The sequence below is a fragment of the Heptranchias perlo genome, chromosome 31 (assembly GCF_035084215.1).
Source record: "Heptranchias perlo isolate sHepPer1 chromosome 31, sHepPer1.hap1, whole genome shotgun sequence".
Taxonomy (NCBI): domain Eukaryota; kingdom Metazoa; phylum Chordata; class Chondrichthyes; order Hexanchiformes; family Hexanchidae; genus Heptranchias; species Heptranchias perlo.
The window spans coordinates 30,190,693-30,214,183 of record NC_090355.1 but is presented as its reverse complement, the minus strand read 5'-3'; the positions used below and the strand labels follow the sequence as shown (position 1 = coordinate 30,214,183).

At 43.7% G+C, this 23,491-nt stretch overlaps 1 protein-coding gene across 1 annotated transcript in view; it reads right to left on the bottom strand.

Annotated features, from left to right (window-relative positions):
• LOC137300648 (dynamin-1) overlaps positions 1 to 23,491 on the bottom strand; it is a 185,596-nt gene that overhangs the window by 30,056 nt on the left and 132,049 nt on the right. Inside the window, exons 15-16 of the mRNA XM_067969871.1 lie at positions 12,199 to 12,308; positions 5,922 to 6,033 (exon numbers count right to left, since the gene is read on the bottom strand). Of these exons, the coding sequence (XP_067825972.1) occupies positions 5,922 to 6,033; positions 12,199 to 12,308 (222 nt within the window). The remainder of the gene's footprint in view (positions 1 to 5,921; positions 6,034 to 12,198; positions 12,309 to 23,491) is intronic.

Below are 23,491 nucleotides of genomic sequence, written 5' to 3'. Positions count from 1 at the left end.
CTTTTCCGACGCAATCATGATGTTATTGATGGTGATTAAAGATCTTTCTGGGTTTCGCGCCCGGCAGCCAGCCTGTTGACAGGAGCTGGAACGCCGAGGGTGGGGGAGAGAAAGAGAGAGAGCGCGAGACGTCATCCAGCGCTGGAACTGAAGATCGGGAGGGGGAGAGGGGAAGATCGGGCGGACATCGGAGGGGGAGGAAGTGGGGGGGGTTTGGAGAGGGACATTGGGGGAAGAGGGGGAGATCAGAGAAGGAGACATCGGGGGCTGAGAGGGGCATCAGAGAGGGAGACATCAGACATCAGAGCAGGGTGGAAAGGTAGGTTGATTTTGTGTTTTAACTTTGTGCAATGGTTTTTTATTTAATTTATTACGTTCATTTTTGCCTGATCCGGCCCTTCACACCTGGTTTCACCAGGCGTGAATCGGAAGCCGTGGGAAAGCCGCCCAGGTAAGTTAAAAATCGTTCTAACTACCTAATATGTCACAAGTAAAGTACCTTAAGTATCTCAATGAGGTACATTTGGTTCTTTAACTATCATCCCACCGGCTTTAATTGCCGGCGGAACTTCCGGATTCGGGAAGCACACGCACACAGATGCGTCTGTGGGGAACTCGGAAGTCGGCGGGATGGAGCCGGCTTCCAAATCCGTCTGCATTTTTGCAATTTTCGCAGCCCCCTGCCCCCAATGCAGCTGCAATTTAAATTTAAAATTGAGCCCAAAGAGTCTGCAAAGGGATATAGACAGGTTAAGTGAGTGGGCAAGAAGGCGGCAGATGGAGTATAATGTGGAGACATGTGAGGTTATTCACTTTGGTAGGAAGAATAGAAAAACAGAATATTTTTTAAATGGTGAGAAACTATTAAATGTTGGTGTTCAGAGGGATTTGGGTATCCTCGTACAAGAAACACAAAAAGTTAACATGCAGGTACAGCAAGCAATTAGGAAGGCAAATGGCATGTTGGCCTTTATTTCAAGGGGGTTGGAGTACAAGAGTAAGGAAGTCTTACCACAATTGTACAGGGCTTTGGTGAGACTACACCTGGAGTATTGAGTATAGTTTTGGTCTCCTTATCTAAGGAAGAATAAACTTGCCTTAGAGGCGGTGCAGCAAAGGTTCACTAGATTGATTCCTGGGGTGAGAGGATTGTCCTGAGGAGAGATTGGGTAGAATGGGCCTATACTCTCTGGAGTTTAGAAGAATGAGAGATTATCTCATTGGAACATGTAAAATTCTAAGGGGGCTTGACAGGGTAGATGTTGAGAGGTTGTTTCCCCTGGCTGGAGAGTCTAGAATTAGCGGGCATAGTCTCAGGATAAGGGGTCGGCCATTTAGGACCGAGATGAGGAGGAATTTCTTCACTCAGAGGGTTGTGGATCTTTGGAATTCTCTACCCCAGAGGGCTGTGGATGCTGAGTCATTGAATATATTCAAGACTGAGATCGATAGAATTTTGGACTCTAGGGAAATCAAGGGATATGGGGATTGGGCGGGAAAGTGGAGTTGAGATCGAAGATCAGCCATGATCTGATTGAATGGTGGAGCAGGCTCCAGGGGCCATATGGTCTACTCCTATTACTATTTCTTATGCTCTTATTTTGCTTTAGGTACAGCACAGTGTTAGATTCTGAGTGATGCTCCATCTGCACTACCTCAGCAATGTGCTCTACCCCCACCCATCCTCCCCCTTTCCCACCAATTATATCTGAATGACATTTCCCATTACCAGCTATCACCGTGGTCTCTCTCTCTGAGAGAGATCCCCAAGTTAATGCTGTATTTAGGGATTTGTGCTGCGGATTTGAAACCAGAAGGGACTGGGTCGAATTTGGCCAAACTCATTTCATTTGAACCAAGAGAAAGACTTTCATCCCATTATTCCGATTGGATTTGAACATAAATCCCACAGGTGGATGGGCAGTATTCTGACCCACTGCACCACCCGGGGCCCAGGATCTTACTCAGCCATCGGGATATTCCTATCAATTGTAATTCATGTGATTTTTGGTACTTGCTCCTATTTTTGCTTCTGTAAAATTTTTCACAGCACTCGTGTTCAAAGTTCTCTAGCTATGGTCGCTATGGACATGGGTTAACAGCATAAATTCCAGGCCTCTTGTCTGCTAAACAAGAGCACCTTCTGACTCTGGGTCCTGGAAAAGTAATTTGAACAAATATCGACAAGTTTTTACATACTAGATAATAAATGGTTTCCGTCAGCCTGTAACACACTCTCCAAATCCATCCAATGCTTATAAACCTTTCCTGTTCAAATGGATGGTATCATGGCCTCAGAGAACATCATGGGACCTGGATCCAAATTGAGCTCAATGGGATGGAAACCTTGCCCTCTCTATGAGCTGAGAGGGGTTTTATGTTTCTTTATTATTATTTTTTTTTCTTGGGATTTGGGGAATGCTGGCATGGCTACATTTATTGCCCATCTCTAGTTGCCCTTAGTGGCTTGCTAGACCATTTCAGAGCGCATTAAGAGTCAACTATATAGTGCGAGACTGGAGTCACGAGTAGGTCGGACTGGGTAGGGATGGCAAACTCCCTTCCTTGAGAGAAATTAATGAACCAGTGGGTTTTTACAACAATCTGGCAGCTTTAATGGTCATTACCCAGAATTTGGCATTAATTGACATTGTGAAATGAAAACACAAAGATCAGGTCTGTTGTGATCTGAGAGAGAGAGAGAGAGAGAGAGAAAGAAAGAAAGAAAGAAAGAAAGAAAGAAAGAAAGAAAGAAAGAAAGAAAGATACAGAAAGATACAGAAAGATAGAGAGAGAAAAAAAGAAAGAGAAATTAAAAGAGAGAAAAGAAAGAGAGATGGAAGAGAGATAGAAAAAAAGAAATACTTGCATTTATATAGCACCTTTCACGGCCTCATGACGTTCCAAAGCGCTTTACAATCCAATGAAGTACTTTTTGAAGTGTAGTCACTGTTGTAATGTAGGAAAGAGAAAGAGATAGAGAAAGAGAAAAGAGAGAAAGAGTAAGAGAGAGAAAGATAGAGAAAAAGAGAGTAAGAGAGAGAGAAAGTTGGAAAATAAAAGACAGAAAAAAGAGAGAGAGATTGAGACAGAGAGAAAAAAGAAAATGAAAAAAGGGAAAGGAGAAAAAGGAGAAAGAAAAAAGAATGGAAAGACAGAGAGAGAAAGAGAAATCGATTAACATTTCGGGTGGGACTTTTTAAATCAGAACCGGCCAGCTAGGTCCTGCCCTGTCTTTCTCTTTCAGAGGCTGACAGGCCTGCAATGTGTTTCCAGCATTTTCTGTTTTTATTTAATGTGAGTTGTGTGTGTTTCCACTTTTTTTTAAACTAACATAACAGAAAAGTCTGTCCCTTTCATCATTGTTTACTGGTTGCCTTTGTGCTGAAATGAAGTAGTGATGTGGACAGGACTGTGGTCTACCAGATGTAAGCAACTGAACCTCATGGAAAGAATGACAGAGTTTCCTATTGTGCAGAGAGACCCAGGCTCAAAAATTTAAGAGGGACGCTGCCAGATTTCAATCAGCAACATCATTTAACATTAGAAAAAGGGAAGGTCACAGGGGAGATGGGGGGGCTACTGATTTACAAATATTTGCATATAAATTCTTAAGCAGCGGGTATGCATGTCTGACCAACACTAAATGTTTTCCCTGTTGAGCGTGGCCCTGCCTTCGCTCCAGACACTTTTACAGCCAGTCCCAAGGTGAGGATTTTGGAAAGATCTCTCACAAAGTAAAAAGTCAAGAGCCATAACAGGCTCACCCCCTGACTCCAACCTACCGACAAACTGCTTGCCAATCGATAAACAAATAGAAAGTACTTCTGAAATAAAAGTTAAATGATTCGTAAAATTTTTAACATTAACAGCTCTCCTCGCAACCCCCCCACCTCCCTCTCCCACCCCCCCCCGAAAGCCCTGCCTTCAGATTATTGCCTCCATCTATTGAAGAAAAGAATGAACCTACATTTATACAGTGCCTTTCAGGACGTCTCAAAGTGTTTTACAGCCACTTTATGAAGTGTAATCACTGTTGTAATGCAGGAAATGTGGCAGCCATGTTTGTGCACAGCATGATCCCATAAATAGCAATGCGATAAAATGACCAGATAATCTGTTTTTAGTGATGTTTGTTGAGGAATAAATATTGACCAGGACACCAGGGAGAACTCCCCTGCTCTTCAAAATAGTGCCATGGGATCTTTTATGTCCACCTGAGAGGGTAGACGGGGCCTTTCTCATCCAAAAGACAGCACTTCTGACAATGCAGCACTCCCTCAGAAGTGCACTAGAGTATCAGCTCAATTTGCTGGAATGGGACTTGAACCAATAACCTTCTGACTCAGAGGCGAGACTGCTACCCACTGAGCCACGGCTGACACATAAATTAAAGAGGAATTACTCTGAGCTTTGGCCCTTTTTTTCCCATGAAGTTTCACTGATTTTTTCTCACTTGTTTTCTTCTGTTTTTCCTGGATAAATGGACTACTTAGATCCAAGAGGAAGAGTAGGTGACCTGCTCCTGAGCTTCTCACCAATCCCCCACTGAAGCCTTCTGTTAAAATTTAGCGCAGGAAGTAAATATACTGCCCAGTGGGGCAAGGTCCCAGGTCTGTGCTGAGTTAAGCTAGAGTGACAGGAAGAATGCTACAATTGGCCTCAGTACCAATATCCTCCCGCCGCCATCAAGGTGAACCAAAAGGTAAATCAGCAAAGGTTCCTGCTCCCGATTGTGATCCACTGCTTCTTCTGGAAGGTGTGAACGTGCAGACATCAGATGGATTGGGCTCAGCCGTGATGCCCTCTCAGTCAAATAACCTGCCGACACACATCGTCCATGCTCACAGATGAAAAATGGGGACTTGGGTTACGTACCAGACTTATACTGCAGTCAGAATTGGTCTTCAGGGGAGGAGAGTAAAATGTCGGGGAAGGGGGCCAGAAGCAATAAAAGAAATATGCACAAGAGTCAAGTGATGACTCACCCCCTCATTTTCCCTCCCACCAGAGGGGAGCCTGATCACAGATCAGTATCTTGCCATGGGACGCTCTGCGGCACCACCCACTGGTTATTTAAACACACTACACTATCCCTACGCTGCCGAGATTGGGAACTCAGCAGAACAGGGGGAACTGAACACTCCTTTTGCCTTTCAATTAATGCTAGTGGCACAATCCCAATGCCTTGGATGTTCTATTAACAGAAAAAAACCCTCTAGCTCACAGAAGCTAGATACTATCTTAACCCGAGACAGGATTTTTTTTTCCTCGAGTCTTTCATGCCTATAGAATGAAAACTTTTAAAATAATGATTTTTGAGGCACTTTGACACACCAAAGTCAGATTTATTATGGCTTTTCCATTGTAAACATAAACACACATATACACATAAAATATATATTTACACACACATATATATATGACATATATGTGCATATATAACATATATATACACACATATAAATAATATACACACATATATATACACACGCATCTATAATGAATGTGTATACATGCACATATATATAGTATGTGTATGCACACGCATATATGTATATATAATGCGTGCACCCATACATAGTATGTGCACACACAAATATATATGTATGCATACACTCGTGTATATAGACACATATATGTATACACACACACACTCAGCATAGATCTTTATACATACTCGTTATATATGTATACACATACATGCATAATGTATATGTATACACTATATATACATATATGCACGCACACACAATACATACACTTACACACATATACAAACGTATAAAATGTGTATATACACACACACTTGTAATATATATGTATATATACACACATGCTAAAACATACATATACACAGATATAATGGACACACACACACACACACACACACAGACACACACATATTTGAGGACACATACCCCGACTCTCTCTGGATAGACACCTGCTCGAAGGAATGAAGCCTTCCAGCTATCCACCTCCTCCTGGGTCTCGCAAGCCAGCTCCAGCTGGCGGTAATCCTTGTAAACATTCCTGCAGGAAAAGATGAAAAAAATAGCTACAGATTGGGGAGACTGGGAACAGTAAAATAAAATACCATTAGGAGTCTGGAGCATTGCACACGGTGAATACTGAGGAAGTTCTGGTTGTCATTGTTAATGCTGTTGGGTGTGTGAGTCAGAATGCACATCTGAATCAGGCAGGTTAAAGAAAGATTGTGTTGAACAGAAAGGTGAGCAGGCTCTTGTAAATCAAGAGAGAGGCATAAGTGAACTCAGCCTCATTTCAAACCAACTCAAGTCCACTTAACTCACAGTCAGAACATACTAAGCTCTGTTGTTGTCTAAAGGCTAAACTTTAAGGCAGAGCCAATGTATGGGGAATATACAAAGAATGGATGACATTAAGGCTCCTTTTCCATCTCCTTCTCCCTCAGCCTAAAGGGACCTCCAGTCTAAGCCAATTTTTTTTTAACATGTAGATTATTAATGAGATATCTAGTTGAAGAGCAAAGACCCACAGTGCAGGGTTGAAAAGAGTTGGATGGTCGATGAGATCAATCAAGTAGTAGTGGCTTTTAGATTATAGGAGCCTAAATTAGGGGGAACAATATGGAAAGATGATACAGTAGACAATTTATAATTTTGGGATTGTTAGCTATGCTTCTATGATTGTCACTATTCTGCAATGGAAACAATAAATGCGTAAGGCCCAGGCTTTGGCCTGGAAGTATTACAGCTTTTTCCTTTTATAATGTACAACAAATCAATTTATAGGGACAAATGTACGTTTAACGGACAATTTTTTTCTGAAAGTAGGAAGGTGTTTGAAGCACGGCAGCAGCTCTTTCAAAGCCCTTGACAATGTTCCACATGAGAGGCTTTTAGTTAAGCTAAAAGTGGTGGGAATTGAGGGTAAATTGTGGGTGTGGATAAGAAATTGTCTGAAGGAAAGGAAACAAAGGGTACTTTTTAAGAGGAGTTATGTCATGGTAGAGGAACTGAGAAATGTTGAGTGAGTTTGCCCCAGGCAGTTGAGTTAGAGCCACTACTGTTCCTAATTTACATTAATGAATTGGACTCAGAAACCCAATTCAAATTGGCCAAGTTTGCAGATGGTGCCAAACTAGCAGGGGCAGTGGAATTGGAGCGCGGAAGTTACTGGATGATTTGGACAAAATTCATGAGTCGGCAGAACAATGGCAGATGAGGTTTAATACAGAAAAGTGTAACGTACTGTGCGTAAGAAGAATAGATAAAACACATACTCTACAAATGTTGTTGTAATAGCCGAGGAAAAAGCCCTAGGAATCTTTGACTCGATGGTCAATATATCAATCAATGCAGAGGAGCAATCAATAAAGCCAATAGAATGTTGAACCATATAGCCAAAAGAGTAGAATATAAGTCAGGCCACACCTGGAGCATAGTCACAAGTTCTGGACACTGAGACACAATGGAGACACTCAAATATCGGAGGCAGTGCAGAGAAAGGCCATGAGAATGACCCCAAGTCTTAGAGGTCTGAGTTATGGGGAAAGAATTTGGGCTTTTCAGCTTCAAAAGGAGACTTCTGTGAAATGATCTTAGAGGTATAAGATTGTAAATGGTATGGAAATGGCAATTCTGGAAAATTTCTTTATATTAAATCACAAGAATAGGACAATGAGACACAAGTTCAAACTAGTTAAAGGTAAATTTAGGACTGATACCAGGAGGTTATTCTTTACACAAAGAGTGATGAAAACTCTCGAGTAGAGTCCATGGAATCATTTAAGAAACAATTGGATGCTGGAATGGAGAGATGTGAGGGTAAGTCTGGATGGAGGAATCAAGATGGGCTGAATATCCTTTCTCATTCACAATTATCTCGTGATATTTTGAACCATGGCTTTCTTCAATTGAAGGAATTGCTAGAATGACCTTTAGTCAATTTTTAGGTAATCTTATCAATCACATTTCTAAAAAAAATTAAAAACAAAGAATAGGGTGATGCAAATCCATACTGGGATAGGCTAGATGTTTGAAGTCCTGAATTAAAAAGGGTGGACAGCACAGTAATTAAAGTTTGAACTTTTGAGCCATATTTTGTCACCATGTTATACAGTCGATATTTTTGCATCCAGATTCCTGAGCCAATGGAAAAAAAACAATAATCCTTTTGGTCATTTGTTTTTTGTGTATTGGTGTAAAATTATTCATGGTGCACAGATAATATCACATCTTTTCCTAGGCTTTATCTTAGCTTTTTTTTCCTTTTAGGGCGATTGAGGGATTCGAGTCTGGAGGAAAAAGATCGAATTCCTAGCTGCAAAGGGCATTGATCCCAGTCTGGTTGGAGCAACATTCCCCCCTACTCAAAGCTATGGCACCAGCGATTTAGCACTCGGACTGGAGAAAGGACATCCACAATCAGTTGAAGACTCGTCATGTATTTGTCTGGGCCATCGGCACTATTTGTCCAACGACCCATGATTCAAAGTTGGGTCACATTAAATTGGGCAGCCATTTCCTTTCCCCCACTTCCACCCCCCTCACCCAAGTGCAGAACCACACGGCTAACCAGAAGTGGACTGGGACACACCTCATGTACAAGGCTCACAAAACCCAAGGATTAGCTCTGCCTTAGCAGAACCGATTTGAAACAATTCAACCTAATCTACTAAGGCCAAGATTACCTACCTAATGCCGCTTCCGGGTGCATGGAAAACAAGAGATGTCACCAACAAATGGCCAATGTTCATAGTTACAAACGGAGCCTGTTGTTCGAAATTTCAAAAATGGAGCTTGGTGTACTTATCTCCATTTAAGAATTCAGCACACCAAGCTCCATTTTTGCATATTAAAATGGATGCTGGTACAATGAGAGGCACGGTAGAGCACACCTACAGCACCACTGCTGCCGCAACAGATCAATCATTCATGTGTCGGTTGTTATATTTTAAGTATATTTCCCTTTGCCGTGTGCAAGTCTCCTGATGTCACAGCTGAGACAGAGCAGTGAAAGGCTCTGAATCTGAATGAAATGGTGACTTTAACGCTGTCTTCACAGTGGTCCTAAATGAATCAGAGTCTCCTTTTATTGACCGTGTCTAAGCATGAATCAAACCTGTTCTTAACCCCGTCCTTAATGGAAATGCTACCTGAGAAAGTACAGATGATCGTAATGATTCAAACTTGTTAAACTCATGGTTATTTATTTTCACTGATGGGCCTTGATGTCCTTTACATTTTTTTTCTTGCCTTCTCCAACTTTGACCTATCATTTCCTGCACAGAACCAGCTGAGATTTGCATTCCTCTGAATTATGGGCCCTTCGCCCATTGTAAAAGTCCCTCTGTGTCACCATACTTTTTAACTCCTCGTAGATCCTTCCAGTGATATCCAGTACGGTATTTTGTTAGTGCTTGTTGCAGTACACTGTTCTTTTGACAAGTTTGGACCTTTACTGTATTTAAAGCATGGCTGAAATCCGGAGTCATGAGTTCAAATCCTGCCATGGCAGCTGGGGAATTTGAATTCAATTAATTAAATTCAGTTAATTAAATAAAAATCTGGAATTAAAATACTGGTATCAGTAATGGTGGCCATGAAACAACCGGATTGTCGTAAAAACCCATCTGGTTCACTAATGTCCTTCAGGGAAGGAAACCTGCCGTCCTTACCCGGTCTGGCCTAAATGTGACTCCAGACCCACAGCAATGTGGTTGATTCTTAATTGCCCTCTGAAATGGCCTTGCAAGCCACTCAGTTGTAAAGGTGGCTCACCACCACCTTCTCAAGGGCAATCAGGGATGGGCAATAAATGCCGGCCTCGCCAGCGACACCCACATCCCATGAACGAATAAAAAAAAACTATTTTTTTGTCACTTCAGTCTTAGATATACTGACAGGTTACAGACATTTCAGGATGGGGGGAGAGTGACTTCATTTTCCATCTACGCTATTCTTAGCACACTGTGTGACATATTAGACCCCTGTCTGGAGTATCATAACAGAGTTATTAACCCCCTTTTAAGGTAAACAAGTCAACAAGTGCACTAAAATGGTGCAGAGAGGAAGTTAACACAGATGTGTTAGCTAACTTGCTAAACACAGCGCAGAGTGGAGAAAAACCCCTGGGTCCCATAACTCGGAGTCCTGCACTCAACTTTCCATCTTGTTTTTTTAATACAAACTATTTTTTTCTGCTGGTCATTCTCACAATTGCATTGTCCTCACTCTGTCCACTATTTTATCCAACTTCAGCTGTTTTTTTTTGCTCCTTGGCCTTTTTTTCTCTTTGACCACCTCTCTAATTCATTCCTCTCAGGATCTCACTTTCTAATTAAGCGTGGTACACTTGTTAAGAACGTTAGCTGCACATGCAGGTATGGATTTCTCACAAGGTGGCTAACACAGAACTAACCGGCAGTGAAATTACAGCCACATTCTTCAAACTGGTGTCTACAAATAGCTGACAGGAAATCTTTGCCCTTCATTTGCAGCCTGATAACTCTAAAGTGCAACTTGTATTCATCCATAGTGCAATATAGTGCAGCACATAATACGCTGCAATTATCTACTGCGCTCATCAAGAGCAAAGGCTCATTTCCTTTTGTGGCCTCAAGGAGTCTCGCATAGGGCATGGGTGTGGGTCCAAGTTCAATATACCCCTGCCTACTTTGCAAATCACATCACCTTTCCACAGGCCTCTCAATTTGAAAGGTGCAGTGGGTTAAAACTGTGCTGTCAGACACTAGTAACAGGTTGGTATGAAATTCCTTTGCCGGCTAATTTAGCAAAGGTGTCGATCCGTCCAAAACTCACAAAAAAAAATCCGACTGCTTACTCCAGAGGTTCACCTTATCCAGGTTCCATCTCCTTTGCTTCTAGTGATACCACAGGATCGTAGTGATGTGGGGCTGCTGTATATTTCAATGGCTTTATGATGTACATGCCACTTGTGCTGATGGCAACTGTCCGCTTGTGACTCAGTGAGGTTGACTTCTGTAGGGATGCCATACGGACTTCTCCCACACAGCTGCAGTAATGGGGCAGAAATTCCAACCAACAAGGTTCTATACAAACGCTTAATGTGCTCAGGCTGCATCCTTGCGTGCATTATCTTTATATCAGTTTTAAATAGGCGAGTTAACACCTGGGTAAAAACAGCAAACGCACAAGAATGTATTCCAAGTTCATTAAGTGTTTGTGCGTGGACTTCACCGGTCGGAATTTCTACCCTAATGTTTCCTTCACCTCAAACACTGAGGTCCCACTGCACTAACGCCAATGTCCACACGAGCGCCAATGTCCAGTTAGACGTCAAAAAGATGCCGAACCAAATCTCTCAAGTTCCCCACCCGGATCCAGAATCACCTCAGTACAACTTCAATCACCTCTGTGATATCTAAATCTTGGACGTTTTTGTGGGAAAGCTTAATTTCCAATTGGGATCTACCACCATCAGTGATCTGGTAGGACGCCCCAAATATTCTAGTGCCTACTAATTTAAACAGAAGGGTTGCAGCAATGTTACAAAGCAAATAAACCACACTTTGTAGCATTTTGTGACATACAAATACTTAAAGAGCCAAAATGGGTCTTTCAGCCATAAGCAGTGTCCATCAGTTCATACTCATGACATTTGAATTGCTTCCAATGCCTGCAGGTAAATTCAATCCTGATTGCCATTACCACTAAAATATGAATAAAGATTAAGACTCAAATATAAAATGGTTACCAGACATAATTTTATCCAAATCGTGAGAATTTGCCAGTGAAGGTCATTTGCCAACTGGTTTAGATGGAGTGCCCTTCTTTGTTTTGTAATTTTCCATTTATTCCATCTCTTCCTGTGAGTGAAATATCCTCTTCCAGCAGGTTGGAATGGCCTCAGCCATAGACCTCCCCAAACCAATAATCAATGCCAGGTCACATCGGCTAAAAGGCGGTTTCCCCTTCCCCAATCCATGCAGATATACAACTCAGAGGGGATTGCATCCAGAAAACTGACCGAGGATCAGTGCGACTCATCCATGGGATGGAGGGTAACCAAGACTGAATGGCAGTGAACTTTGTCATTCAACCTTGGCCCTCAGTCTGGGAGGCCAGTTTTCCTTCACAGCCAGTTTTGTCCTTTCTTTTCTTTTTCCTCCCCATTATCAAATCTTTAATCTTCAACACATAGAGTGACAGATAGATGGAGACAACATACCTCTGTTCCGTGTTGAAGAGAGCAAAGATGTGTTTGCTGGACATAAATCCCTTCTCTATGTCTCGCAGCTTCAGGTTATCAAGCGGCAACATGTATTTCTTCTCTTTCTCCTGCAAGACATTGATGTGGTGTAATTAAACATCTTACTTTGTGTTACCGGGGAGGGGGGCAGGAAGAACTGAAGTGCTGCTCCCTGGAACATGCACAAAACATGAATGTGAAAAGAAATCTTATTACAATTTTGAAAAAATTCTACAAGCTCATCCAACAAAACAGAAATAGATGAAGGGTATTGCCCCAAGGGGAAGGTTAATATTGACAATTTCTTTCATTGAGGGACCTAGTCCAGGGCACCATCAAGATTGAAAAGCGATGAAGAAAGATAGAAAAACAAAGAAAAAGAACTTGCATTTATAGAACGCCTTTCACATCCTTAGGACATCCCAAAATACCTCACAGCAATGGTGTGTAGTCACTGTTATGTAGGCAAATATGGCAGCCAATGTGTGCATAGCAAGGTCCCACAAACAACAACGAGATAAATGGCCAGTTAATCTGTTCTTAATGGCGTTGGTTGAGGGATAAATGTTGGCCAGGACACCGGGAGAATTCCCCCTGCTCTTCATCGAATATTGCTAAGGGATCTTTTACATCCAACTGAGAGGGCAGAAGGTGCCTCAGATTAATGTCTAATCCAAAAGGCAGCACTTCTGACAGTGCAGGACTCCCTCAGTGTTGTACTGAGGTGTCAGCCTAGATTGTGTGCTCAAGTTTCTGGAGTGGGGGATGGTCCCAGGACCTCTGGCTCAGAGGCGAGAGTGCTATGAACTGAACTGACACTTCAGTGTAGCATTGAGGTAAACCAAGAAGCAGTATTTAGGTTTGGGTTTTAAAAGCCAGTGGATTGCAGGAGGAATGCAGGCTGAGACACTGCCCAGTGTTGGGGTCCTGGAAATAAATGAGTTAGAGTAGGACATGATGCCGTGAGTTTTGATTTCAAAACATTAGCAGAATTCGTTCTTTTACTAAGAAGAGCTTGTGAGCAACATTAGCTCCACTAAATACAAACAATAAACATACCCACACATATATCATGTCATCATTTTTCACCCCTCCAGCCTGGGTATACTTCCAAGTGACTCACTATTAGATAAACTTTCATCCAGCAAATCTATTCAGGGTCAGGATGTTCTCCCTGATGGGTTGAAGATGCTCAAATGGAAAATATTTTCTGTGTTTATAAGATGTCCTCTCCAGATGGATTTGATTTGGAAAGGAAGTCAGCCCCTGCCAGTTAGTGTCATGCGAGAAATTCTACCCCATACCAATCAGCCACTTGGCTTCCACCAATGAGGCTCTCTCTCTGATATACTGGGCTTACAGCCAGACTTCCCCAGGGGTACAGTAAAGTAAAAGAGGTCACTCTGCTGCTTCCAGCGGCAATTAGACCCTCTTAATGAGGTTAACTGGCACCTCCAGAGGCGACACTGGTATATATAATAGCCGCCACTGGGGGCAGAGTCCACAGAGAGCACACAGCTGGTCTGAATGAGTCAGCTTTTAGAATCATAGGACTAGAAACTGGTCCGCGCAGGGTCCATTTTTCTGGGCGCTCCTCCGACTGCCAAAGCCCCGATATGGCGGGCAAGAAGCGTGTGCATATTTCCGGCCCGAAGTGCGCCGGCCACCATATTGGAAAAAAAAAACTATGCGTCCTTTACCCACGCCTGGGGCAGGCATTAGGCCCTTTGCATCTGCAAATAAGGGGCCTAATGCCTGTTTATGGTCCCCACGTTCCAAGATTGGTTTGCCCTGAGGATGACCTAATTCATTCTCAGGACGTGGGTGTCGCTGGCAAAGCCGGCATTTATTGCGCATCCCTAGTTGTCCTGAGAAGGTGGTGATACGATTTGATACAACCGAGTGGCTTGCTAGGCCACCTCAGAGGGTAGCTAAGAGACAATCACGTTGGTGTGAGTCTGGAGTCACATATGGGCCAGACCAGGTGAGGACGGCAGGTTTCCTTCCCTAAAGGACATTAGTGAACCAGTTGGGTTTTTGACAATCCAACAGCTTCATGGTCACTTTTTACTGGTACCAGCTTTTTATTGCCAGATTTTTTTTTTGACCGAATTCAAATTCTCAAACTACCACGGTGAAATTTGAACTTAAGTTCTCTGGCTTCTTAGGCCAGGCCTATTGATTACTAGTCCAGCAGCATAACCACTACTCCATCGTACCCCATTTGGCTGTGATCTCCATGATTGAACTGGCTGTTGGCACTCAGTTGGTATTTGGGTGAATTTCCAGAGGCCTGACGTACCCCAGCAAGAGTCAGGAGGAGGAGAGAGAGCATAAAATGTGTCAGCTGCGGCTCCATTGATAGCACTCTCATCTCTGTGTCAGCAGGATGTGGGTTCGAGTCCCAGTCAGGAAACTTGAGCACGTAACCCAGGCTGACACTTCAGTGCAGTACTGAGGGAATGCTGCCCTGTTGGAGGTGCCATCTTTTGGTTTAGACGTTAAAGCAGACGTCGGCCTTCTCAGATGGATGTAAAAGATCCCATGGCACTATTTCGAAGAAGAACCCGGGAGTCCTCCCTGGTGTCCTGGCTAATATTTATCCCTCAACCGACTTCACTAAAAACACAGATGATCTGGTCATTATCACATTGCTGTTTGTGGGATCTTGCTGTGCGCAAATTGGCTGTCCCGTTTTCTACATTACAACAGTGACGACACTTCAAAAAGTATTTCATTGGCTGTAAAGCGCTTTGGGACGTCCTGGGGTCGAGAAAGACGCTACAGAAATGCAAGTTCCTTCCTTCTTTAAAAAGTGAGCAAGACTGTCGCTGAAGCTAGATTGAAATCGAGCCCTTTAATCCTTTTCGAGAAGCTGTATAGACCGTACAGCAATGTCACGCTGCCAAGTCAGCACACTCTTAACTGCAGGGGTGCAAAAGTTTAAAATTTCCTATCGTCTAGCCAAATGACGCACCCTCCACAGATCCTACAACAAGCAGAATGAAGCTCAAAATGACAGGATCATGACTTATAGCTCGGATCCAAACAGGCTTTCTCATCTAACTAACTCAATTCTCAAACAAGTCGTATTTTTTTTTAATGCTCTGCAGAGGTTTAGTCTGGAGGTGAAGCAGCTCTTAAACTACATTGAGAATTCCAATTTCCTTCAAAGGGCCTGCCTAATATTGGTAACATCTGGTGCTAATAACGTAATTCACTGAACTGTCTGCTCCGTTTCATTATCAGAACTGCTGAATCCGCAAAAACAAAATATATCCAGCTGCACTATTTTAAGCAACGCAATTAAACAAAAACAGTTTTGGGACTGTTTGTAAATTTGGCTTTTTTTTTTCTCAATCTGCGCTTCTCCCAGTTTATTCAAGCTCTGTTATAAAAAAGGGCCTCAGACGGCAGCCAACAGCATCTCCCTGCCAGGTCGGGTTGAGAGGGGAACGTCGCTAACCACAGAGAGTCCACGCTGGAGCCCCTGGGGGACGTGAAGATTAATGGTGGGTTTACCCTGCGGTTCCTCCACGAGTTAATGCCGTCGGTGCCGTTTTGCAAAAGGGACGCAGGTTTTAGAGCAGCAGCAGCGACACTGAGGCAAACGCCCATGTGCCAACTGGTCCAAAAAAAAAAGCGGCCCTCTCGGTTAGCAACAGGAGTAGGCCATTCAGCCCCCTCGAGGGGGCTGAATGGCCTACTCCTGTTGCTAACCGATTCAATTAGATCATGGTCAATCTGTAACCCAACTCCAATTCACCTCCTTAGCTCCATATCCCCTGATACCCTTCCCAGACAAAAATCTATTGACCTCAGTCTTGAAAGCTCCAATTGTCCCCCAGCGTCCACAGCCTTTCCGGGGGAGAGAATTCCAGATTTCCACTACCCTTTGTGTGAAAAAGGTGTTTCCTGATTTCCCTCAGCAGAACCAGCTCCAATTTTTAAGATTATGTCCCCTTGTTCTCGATGCTGCCACTTGTGGGGGAGACCAGAACTAGGGGATGGTAAATATAAGATTGTCACTATCTAGCCTATCGAATCCTTTTAATGTTTCAATCAGCTCTTTTCTGCCCCTTGCTCCTTCCCTCGGTGTGTGTGTGTGTGTGTGTGTGTGTGTGGGGGCGGGCAGAGAGATCACAACCAGTTATATAAAAAAAACAAATGGCAGCCGGTGATGCCCGGCGCATTTGAAGCAGCCATTTCTGACCGTAATCGGCAGATCTGCTGCTAGCTTGGCAACCCGACCCACGAGAGGCCCCATCACCGTCTCAAAAAGCAGCTACAATAAGCTCACACGTGACTGAGTATTCTTAAGGGCCAGTTTTCCGCTGCCAGTGCGTAATCGGCGAAGCACAGGTGCGCCGTCCGCCATTTTCCAGCCAGGGGGAGCCGCCATTTCCCGAGTCTGGAAGGGCAAAACTCCCGGCACGGCAGCCCGAACTCGGAAAATTACCCTCGTCACCTTCGAACAGTTACCAGTGAAAAGAATTATCCAAGTGCTTTATTTTATTGTTAAGTTAATAATAAAAAGCAAAAATAGAAAGACTTGCATTTATATCATGCCTTTCATGACCTCAGGACGTCCCAAAGCGTTTTACAGCTCATTAAGTACCTTTGAAATGTAGTCACCGTTTCAATGTTAGGAACCGCGCCAGCCAAGAAGCGCACAACAAGATCCCACAAACATCAATGAAATAAATGACCAGATCATCTGTTTTAGATGTTGGTTGAAGGATAAATATTGGCCAGGACACCCGGGAGAACTCTTCTTTGAAATGGTGCCATGGGATTTTTTACGTCCACCTGAGAGGGCAGATGGGACTTCGGTTTAAAAGCTCCTCCAAAAGACGGATGATGTTAAACGAACAAGTGAAATCCCTCCCCTTGCTGTGCATTTTTATGTTCATTGAGGTCAGGGACGTCCATGAAGGGGAGTGGAATATGCCCTTGCTTTTTTGCACTGATTGTAAGCATCAAGCACTCTCAGGGTAGGTACACAGGGTAACGCTTCCTTCTTTGTCTGTAGCAAAATTGTAACCAGAAGCGAATACCCACTAAAAATCATACATCTGTGTGTATTGCCTATCAACTTTTACTATTATAAATTCCTATGTGCACATTTATAATGGAAACTGCCTATGTAAACTTGTCACATTGTAATTGCACCTTCCCGCCAGTGGAGATGCTGCATTCCCACCACTGGCAGCAGAATGTAACAATGTGACAGGTTTACATAGGCAGCTTCCATTATAAATGCAGACATAAGAATTCAAGATGTTAATATAAAAATAAGGACAGAATATGCGATTTTAAAACGGGGACTGAATTACCTCTGTGAATCCTGATCCAATTATCCCCTGTTCCACAACTCTGCCTCACCTAAAGACTACGCTTGGTTTTGACTCCCTGTGTGACTCCCCACTAGTAACATAATAATGTTTTGGGCAGGGGAAGACCATTGGTCCATCTAACCAGCCCTTTCCAACCTCCCATAGGATTCCTTACTGTGCTTCTAGAACTAATAATCTTAGGCTGCAAAGAATTTATCCAGTCCATTTTCAAACCCTCCCATGACTTTCTGTTCCACTGCCCCTCCTGGTAATCTGCCCCGCAATTCAATTGCTCTTTTAGTGGGAAAAAAAATTGGCTAGCTGAACATTTTTTTCATTTCTCACACCAGTCATCTTGTGACCTCTCCCAGAAGCTGCCAACATTGTGTCAAGTTGTGGGGAGTTTGTGCAGTGAGCTCAAGCCCACAAGGAACGAGGTCGAGCCCGTTCTATCTTCGCTTCGGACACTTACATCTAGCAGAGAGAGGGAACTTTCATCCCATCAGTTTGGTCTGGATTTAAAGCCAGGCTCCAGAAATGAAAGGGTAATGTGATAATCCATCTCCCCGCACCCCTCCCCCCTCCCAAATGAAGAAAATCCCATCAAACGGGATAGTTTTACACTAATAACATTCCACACACGGGTGGTTGCTGGAAAGTTCCTTGCTAATTAGAGCAAACTTAGCAGTCTCTCTCAGAGAAGCTAACGGGATGGCTGATGTGGGAAATGATACAGTTAATGTTTTACACATGAAGCGACCATGAAACCAAACCGTGGTGGTCCCAGTATGATGCTGCTCCCACACGTTGTAGCCATGGCTGAAGTTCCCAGGAAAATTACATCGGGATTTGGGAAGGGCAAGGAGCCAATTGGAGCCAGGTGATTACCCACAGGGAGGGCGACTAAGCCAACGCTTGGGAGGAGGCCGTCAGTCTGCCTTCTTGGCCAAGGAATGGAGAAGGGAGACAAAAAGAGGAGTGTTTTTAAAGCGGCACACAAAAAGGAGGGGTGGGGAGATTTGAGCTGCTCTGACTGCGAAGTGTAAGAAAGGTCTGGATCTGACAGCTATCATCAAAATGACTACAGTCTGAGATACTTCCTACAACGTAACTTGGACTGACAGATCCACACACTAAAATGACCAACTAATGTAGAACCTGCAACTAGTGCCTCCGAAGGGAAAGCAAACAGCTCCAGTCAAATTTGTGAGAGCGAGAATGGGAGAGTGAGGGCGGGAGAGAGCGAGGGTGCGAGAGAGTCGGGGCGAGAGAGCGAGGGTGCGAGAGAGCGAGGGTGCGAGAGAGCGAGGGTGCGAGAGTATGTGTACAAGAGAGCATGGACGAGTGAGAGTGGGTGCGAGAGCACGGGTGTGAGGGCACCGAGTGAGACAGAGACCAAGTGATACAGTTTGGTAAATAAAAAGATCAAAGAGAGCAGCAGTGAGCTGAGGTCACATTGATACGAATGGAAGAGAAAGTTTCCAGACAGGTCAAAACTGGAGATCAAGAGCAGTAAAATCTGAAGGAAGAAGTTTGGAGTAATTAATCCTGATCCAGTGATAATATACAAGAGTCAGTTTGAGAGACAGTGAAAGAATACAGACTCGAGAGAGAGGAAGAGAAGCAGGAAATGATTTTTAAAAATTACTTCAGAAATAAAATGAATCAGAAGAAAAAAAAAACAAGAATTTAAAGTGCTAGTGGTTTTGTTTTTTTCAGGGTTTTAATTTTTATTTTCTATTAATTTCTAGAGTGCAGCAATCACAATCGGTAACTGGAGGTTTTTGGCACCTCCCAATGCAATGCTTATGAGCTCACATCCCTGCCCGCCACAATCCAACAAATGTTGGGAGTCTCATACTTAACTAATTCAAGGACTCTGGAATCCAATGAAGACGTTGCATTCTCTTGGTTGTGAGCCTGATCTGAACTTCAATGCATATTCTGCTAAAGGGATATGTTTCAGAGTCTGACCATTTCCTGACTCGGAACCCGAATGAATGGAGTTTTTTTTCCACCCTGCAAGTATTTTGTGACCAATGTCTGAGTTTTATTGATCTGCAAGGGTTTTGGTCCACAAAATGGAGGCTCAGTGCAAAGATATGTGGCGCTAAGCCATGCAGCCCTGCAAAGTCCCAAGTTTGAGCCTCAGCTTATGTCGCACATCAGCTGACCTCCCCTTGAGCGGTGGTGGAAGTGACAGCATTTGCTCACTGCCCTTGGGCTAGGGAGGAGCAGGGAGAAAAAAAAAATCTGCTGTGGTTTTGGCTCCTGATCATTAGCGATTCCTTTTAGAAAGTGCATGCATGAAGACACTGGACAAGGAAAAAGAAAAGAAAGAACTTGCATTTATACAGTGTCTTTCACGACCTCCGGACATCCCAAAGAGCTTTACAGCCAATGAAGTACTTTTTGGAAGTGTAGTCACTGTTGTAATGTAGGCAACATGCAGCCAATTTGCCCACAGCAAGCTCCCCCAAACAGCAATGTAATAATGGCCAGATCATCTGTTTTTAGTGGTGTTGATTGGGGGATAAATGTTGGTCAGGACACCAAGGAGAACTCCCCTGCTCTTCTTTGAGATGGCACCAAGGGGTCTTTTACGTCTACCTGAGAAGGCAGATGGGGCCTTGGTTTAACAGCTCACCCCAAAGACAGCACCTCCGACAGCGCAGCACTCCCTCAGTACTGCACTGGGAAGTGTCAGCCTGGATTTTGTGCTCAAGTCTCTGGAGTGGGACTTGAACCCACGACCTTCTGACTCAGAGGCAAAAGTGCTACCTCATTGACAAGGGAAGGTCCATTGCTTTGCCCCCTTACTGTCGGACAGCTGCCGGAGCTCAACAGGATAACTTTTTTCTTGGAGACTCGGCTCCCAAATTGGAGTCTTCCTCGACAGGAACGCAAACTGGAGAATCAGACGGGCCCGATTCAAGAGGCTTCCGATTTTCCGATCGTCTGTCTCGATGGACGGAAAAATCAGGAGTGGCGCAGATCGGGCGCCCTGACCACTGCGCCTGAACCTCTGGTGCACATTCCCCTCACATCAGGAGTGGGACACACACACACACACACACAAACACACAAAAAGAAAACGGTTCCTTGAGTAAGGGCAGACTGCGTCCGTGGAACCAAACCCTGTGCATGAGTCAGTGCCTTTGTGACAGAAAGGAGGGAAAAGAATATACCGCCCTAACCAGAAAAAAAAATGATCACAAGTTTCATTTGAACAGCTGTAACAACATGCTTCCCCCACAAGCAAGAGAGAGCTCTCTCAGCGTTTGTCACTTTGCCATTAGGATCTTGCACTCACGATACAAATTTTTTTCCTGCTTCACCGTGCTCAAAATTAGTACCTGGACCCTAAACGCAAACAAGACGAATTTGGTCGATGGAGGGAGCGACTTTATTAAACCCCACCACCATCGCCCACCCCCCCCCCACAACCCCACAGGAAAGCAGTTAACATATTTTACAGAACTCTGCACGTGGTCTGTCTCTCTGTCGGTTTGATTTCCTCTGTCTCTAACCCCAGTAAAGGCTGACCTTGTCATAACTGATGCTGAAGTGCTACTTCTGGGGCCCTCTGGAGATTTATGAAAGCACTGTTGCTTTTTTTTTTCTTTCAATTCAGGAAACGAAGGAACTGGAGCCATAAAGGAAATGTCTTATGTGGAAACTCTTTCACTTTCTTCCTTCGACATGGCAGTAACAAGGGGAGCAAGCTAGGAGGGCAAACCAAGCTCAAGAATGTCCAAACCGGGTCAGGGGTTCACCTCTGCTCCTCAGCAAACCTCACTGACGTTATCCCAGGGGGAAATATTCGATATAAAATGCTTATTCCCAGGCTGTGTTTGACCAGAAGTTTAAAAACACAGAACATGGGAGCAAAGGAGGGGGAGAGGAATGGAGAGAGAGGGAGAGGTCAGAGAAAGAGAGAGAGGGAGATCAGTGAGAGTGGAGGGAGGGAGAGGTCAGAGCAAGGGAGAACGAGGGAGAGAGGAAAAAAGATATGACTTTTTCTTCATACAATGTTACTTCGATTAATAAAAAAATACCAGTTTTATTTTGAAGCCACATTATTATTTGTATTATTTATTAACATTCCCCTGCAATACCAGACATCGAACCAACATTGAGACAGACTGTGCGCAGAACTCTAAAGTATGTTAACTGCTTTCCTGCAGGTTTTTTTAAAATAAAGTTCCTCCCTCCATCAACCAAATCCATTTTGTTTGCTGTTTATGGTCTAGTTACAAATTTTGAGCATGGTCAAACAGGAAGAAAATTGTATCATGAGCGCAAGATCCTAATGGCAAAGTGACAAAAGCTGAGTGAACTCTCTCTTGTTTGTGGGGGAATTTATTGGCAGTTAGAAAAGGTCAGTCCTAATAGCTTACACTTATGAGAGAGATTCTAACTTCTAACACCTACGAAACAGAGAGAGAAATACAGTCAGACAGAGACACAGAGAAAAAAAAGACAGAATTGGAGAGAAAGGCAGAGAGGCAGTTTCTTTCCTCATTCTAATTTGATTTGTTAAAAAAAACAAATTGAATTTTGAAGCAAACAAAGCCTCCGAAGTTAATAGATAGGTGGGGTAGGGTAGCAGGGGAGGGGAGGAGGGGGAAACTAGTTGAGCGTAAGGGTGTTTCTGGCCTCTTGACATTTGCCCTTGTCAGCATCAAGTAGGAATGGGGAATGTTTGAAGGGTTAAGGATGAGGTGAATGAGAACAGAGTAAGGGGAAGGGGACGATAAATGGATTGAGCAGATAGCTCAAAAGGGTTGAGGATGTGGTAGGTAGGGGGAATGGGTCACAATGTAAGGTGGAAAGGAAGGGGCACACTTTCCCCGAAACACCCACGCAAAATGCAGTTTGCAGCCATTGATAGCACCACAACAGAAACAGAGCTAACATTTCAGGTCGAAGACCTTTCCTAGAAAGGTCCTGGAAAGGTCTGAAACGTTAACTTTGTTTCTTTCTCCACAGATGCTGCCTGACTTGCTCAGCATTTTCAGTTTTTACCTCTGTCACTGTACTTGGCAAATGGAGTCATCGGGGAGAGAAAACATAGTTCTAGTCGACTTAGCTCAGCTAAACACAAAATGGCTGCTGCAGGATGGCAGAAATGCTCATATTTAAAAAAGATATAAACTTAGTACATAGATGGTGGAAAAACATCAATGTTACAGACCATCAACAAAACTGTGAATTAAGGGATAATGTCCCGTTAGGTTCTTTAATCTTTTCTTTCTTCAATTCCTGTAAATGGCATGTTGCCCTTTATTGCAAGGGGGTTGGAGTACAAGAGTAAGGAAGTCTTGCTACAATTGTACAGGGCTTTGGTGAGACCTCACCTGGAGTACTGTGTACAGTTTTTGTCTCCTTATCTAAAGGAAGGATATACTTGCCTTAGAGGGGGTGCAATGAAGGTTCGCCAGATTAATTCCTGGGATGAGAGGGTTATCCTACGAGGAGAGATTGAGCAGAATGGGCCTATAGTCTCTGGAGTTTAGAAGAATGAGAGGTGATCTCATTGAAACATACAAGATTCTGAGGGGGCTTGACAGGGTAGATTCTGAGAGGTTGTTTCCCCTGGCTGGAGAGTCTGGAACTAGGGGGCGTAGTCGCAGGATAAGGGATCGTCCATTTAAGACTGAGATGAGGAGGAATTTCTTCACACAGAGGGTCGTGAATCTTTGGAATTCTCTACCCTAGAGCTGTGGCTGCTGAATCGTTGAATATATTCAAGGCTGAGAACAATATGTTTTCGGACTCTAGGGGAATCAAGGGATATGGAGATCGGGCGGGAAAGTGGAGTTGAGGGCGAAGATCAGCCATGATGTTATTGAATGGCGGAGCAGGCTCGAGGGGCCGTATGGCCTACTCCTGCTCCTATTTCTTATGTCCTTATGCTCTAATTCTTTATGCAG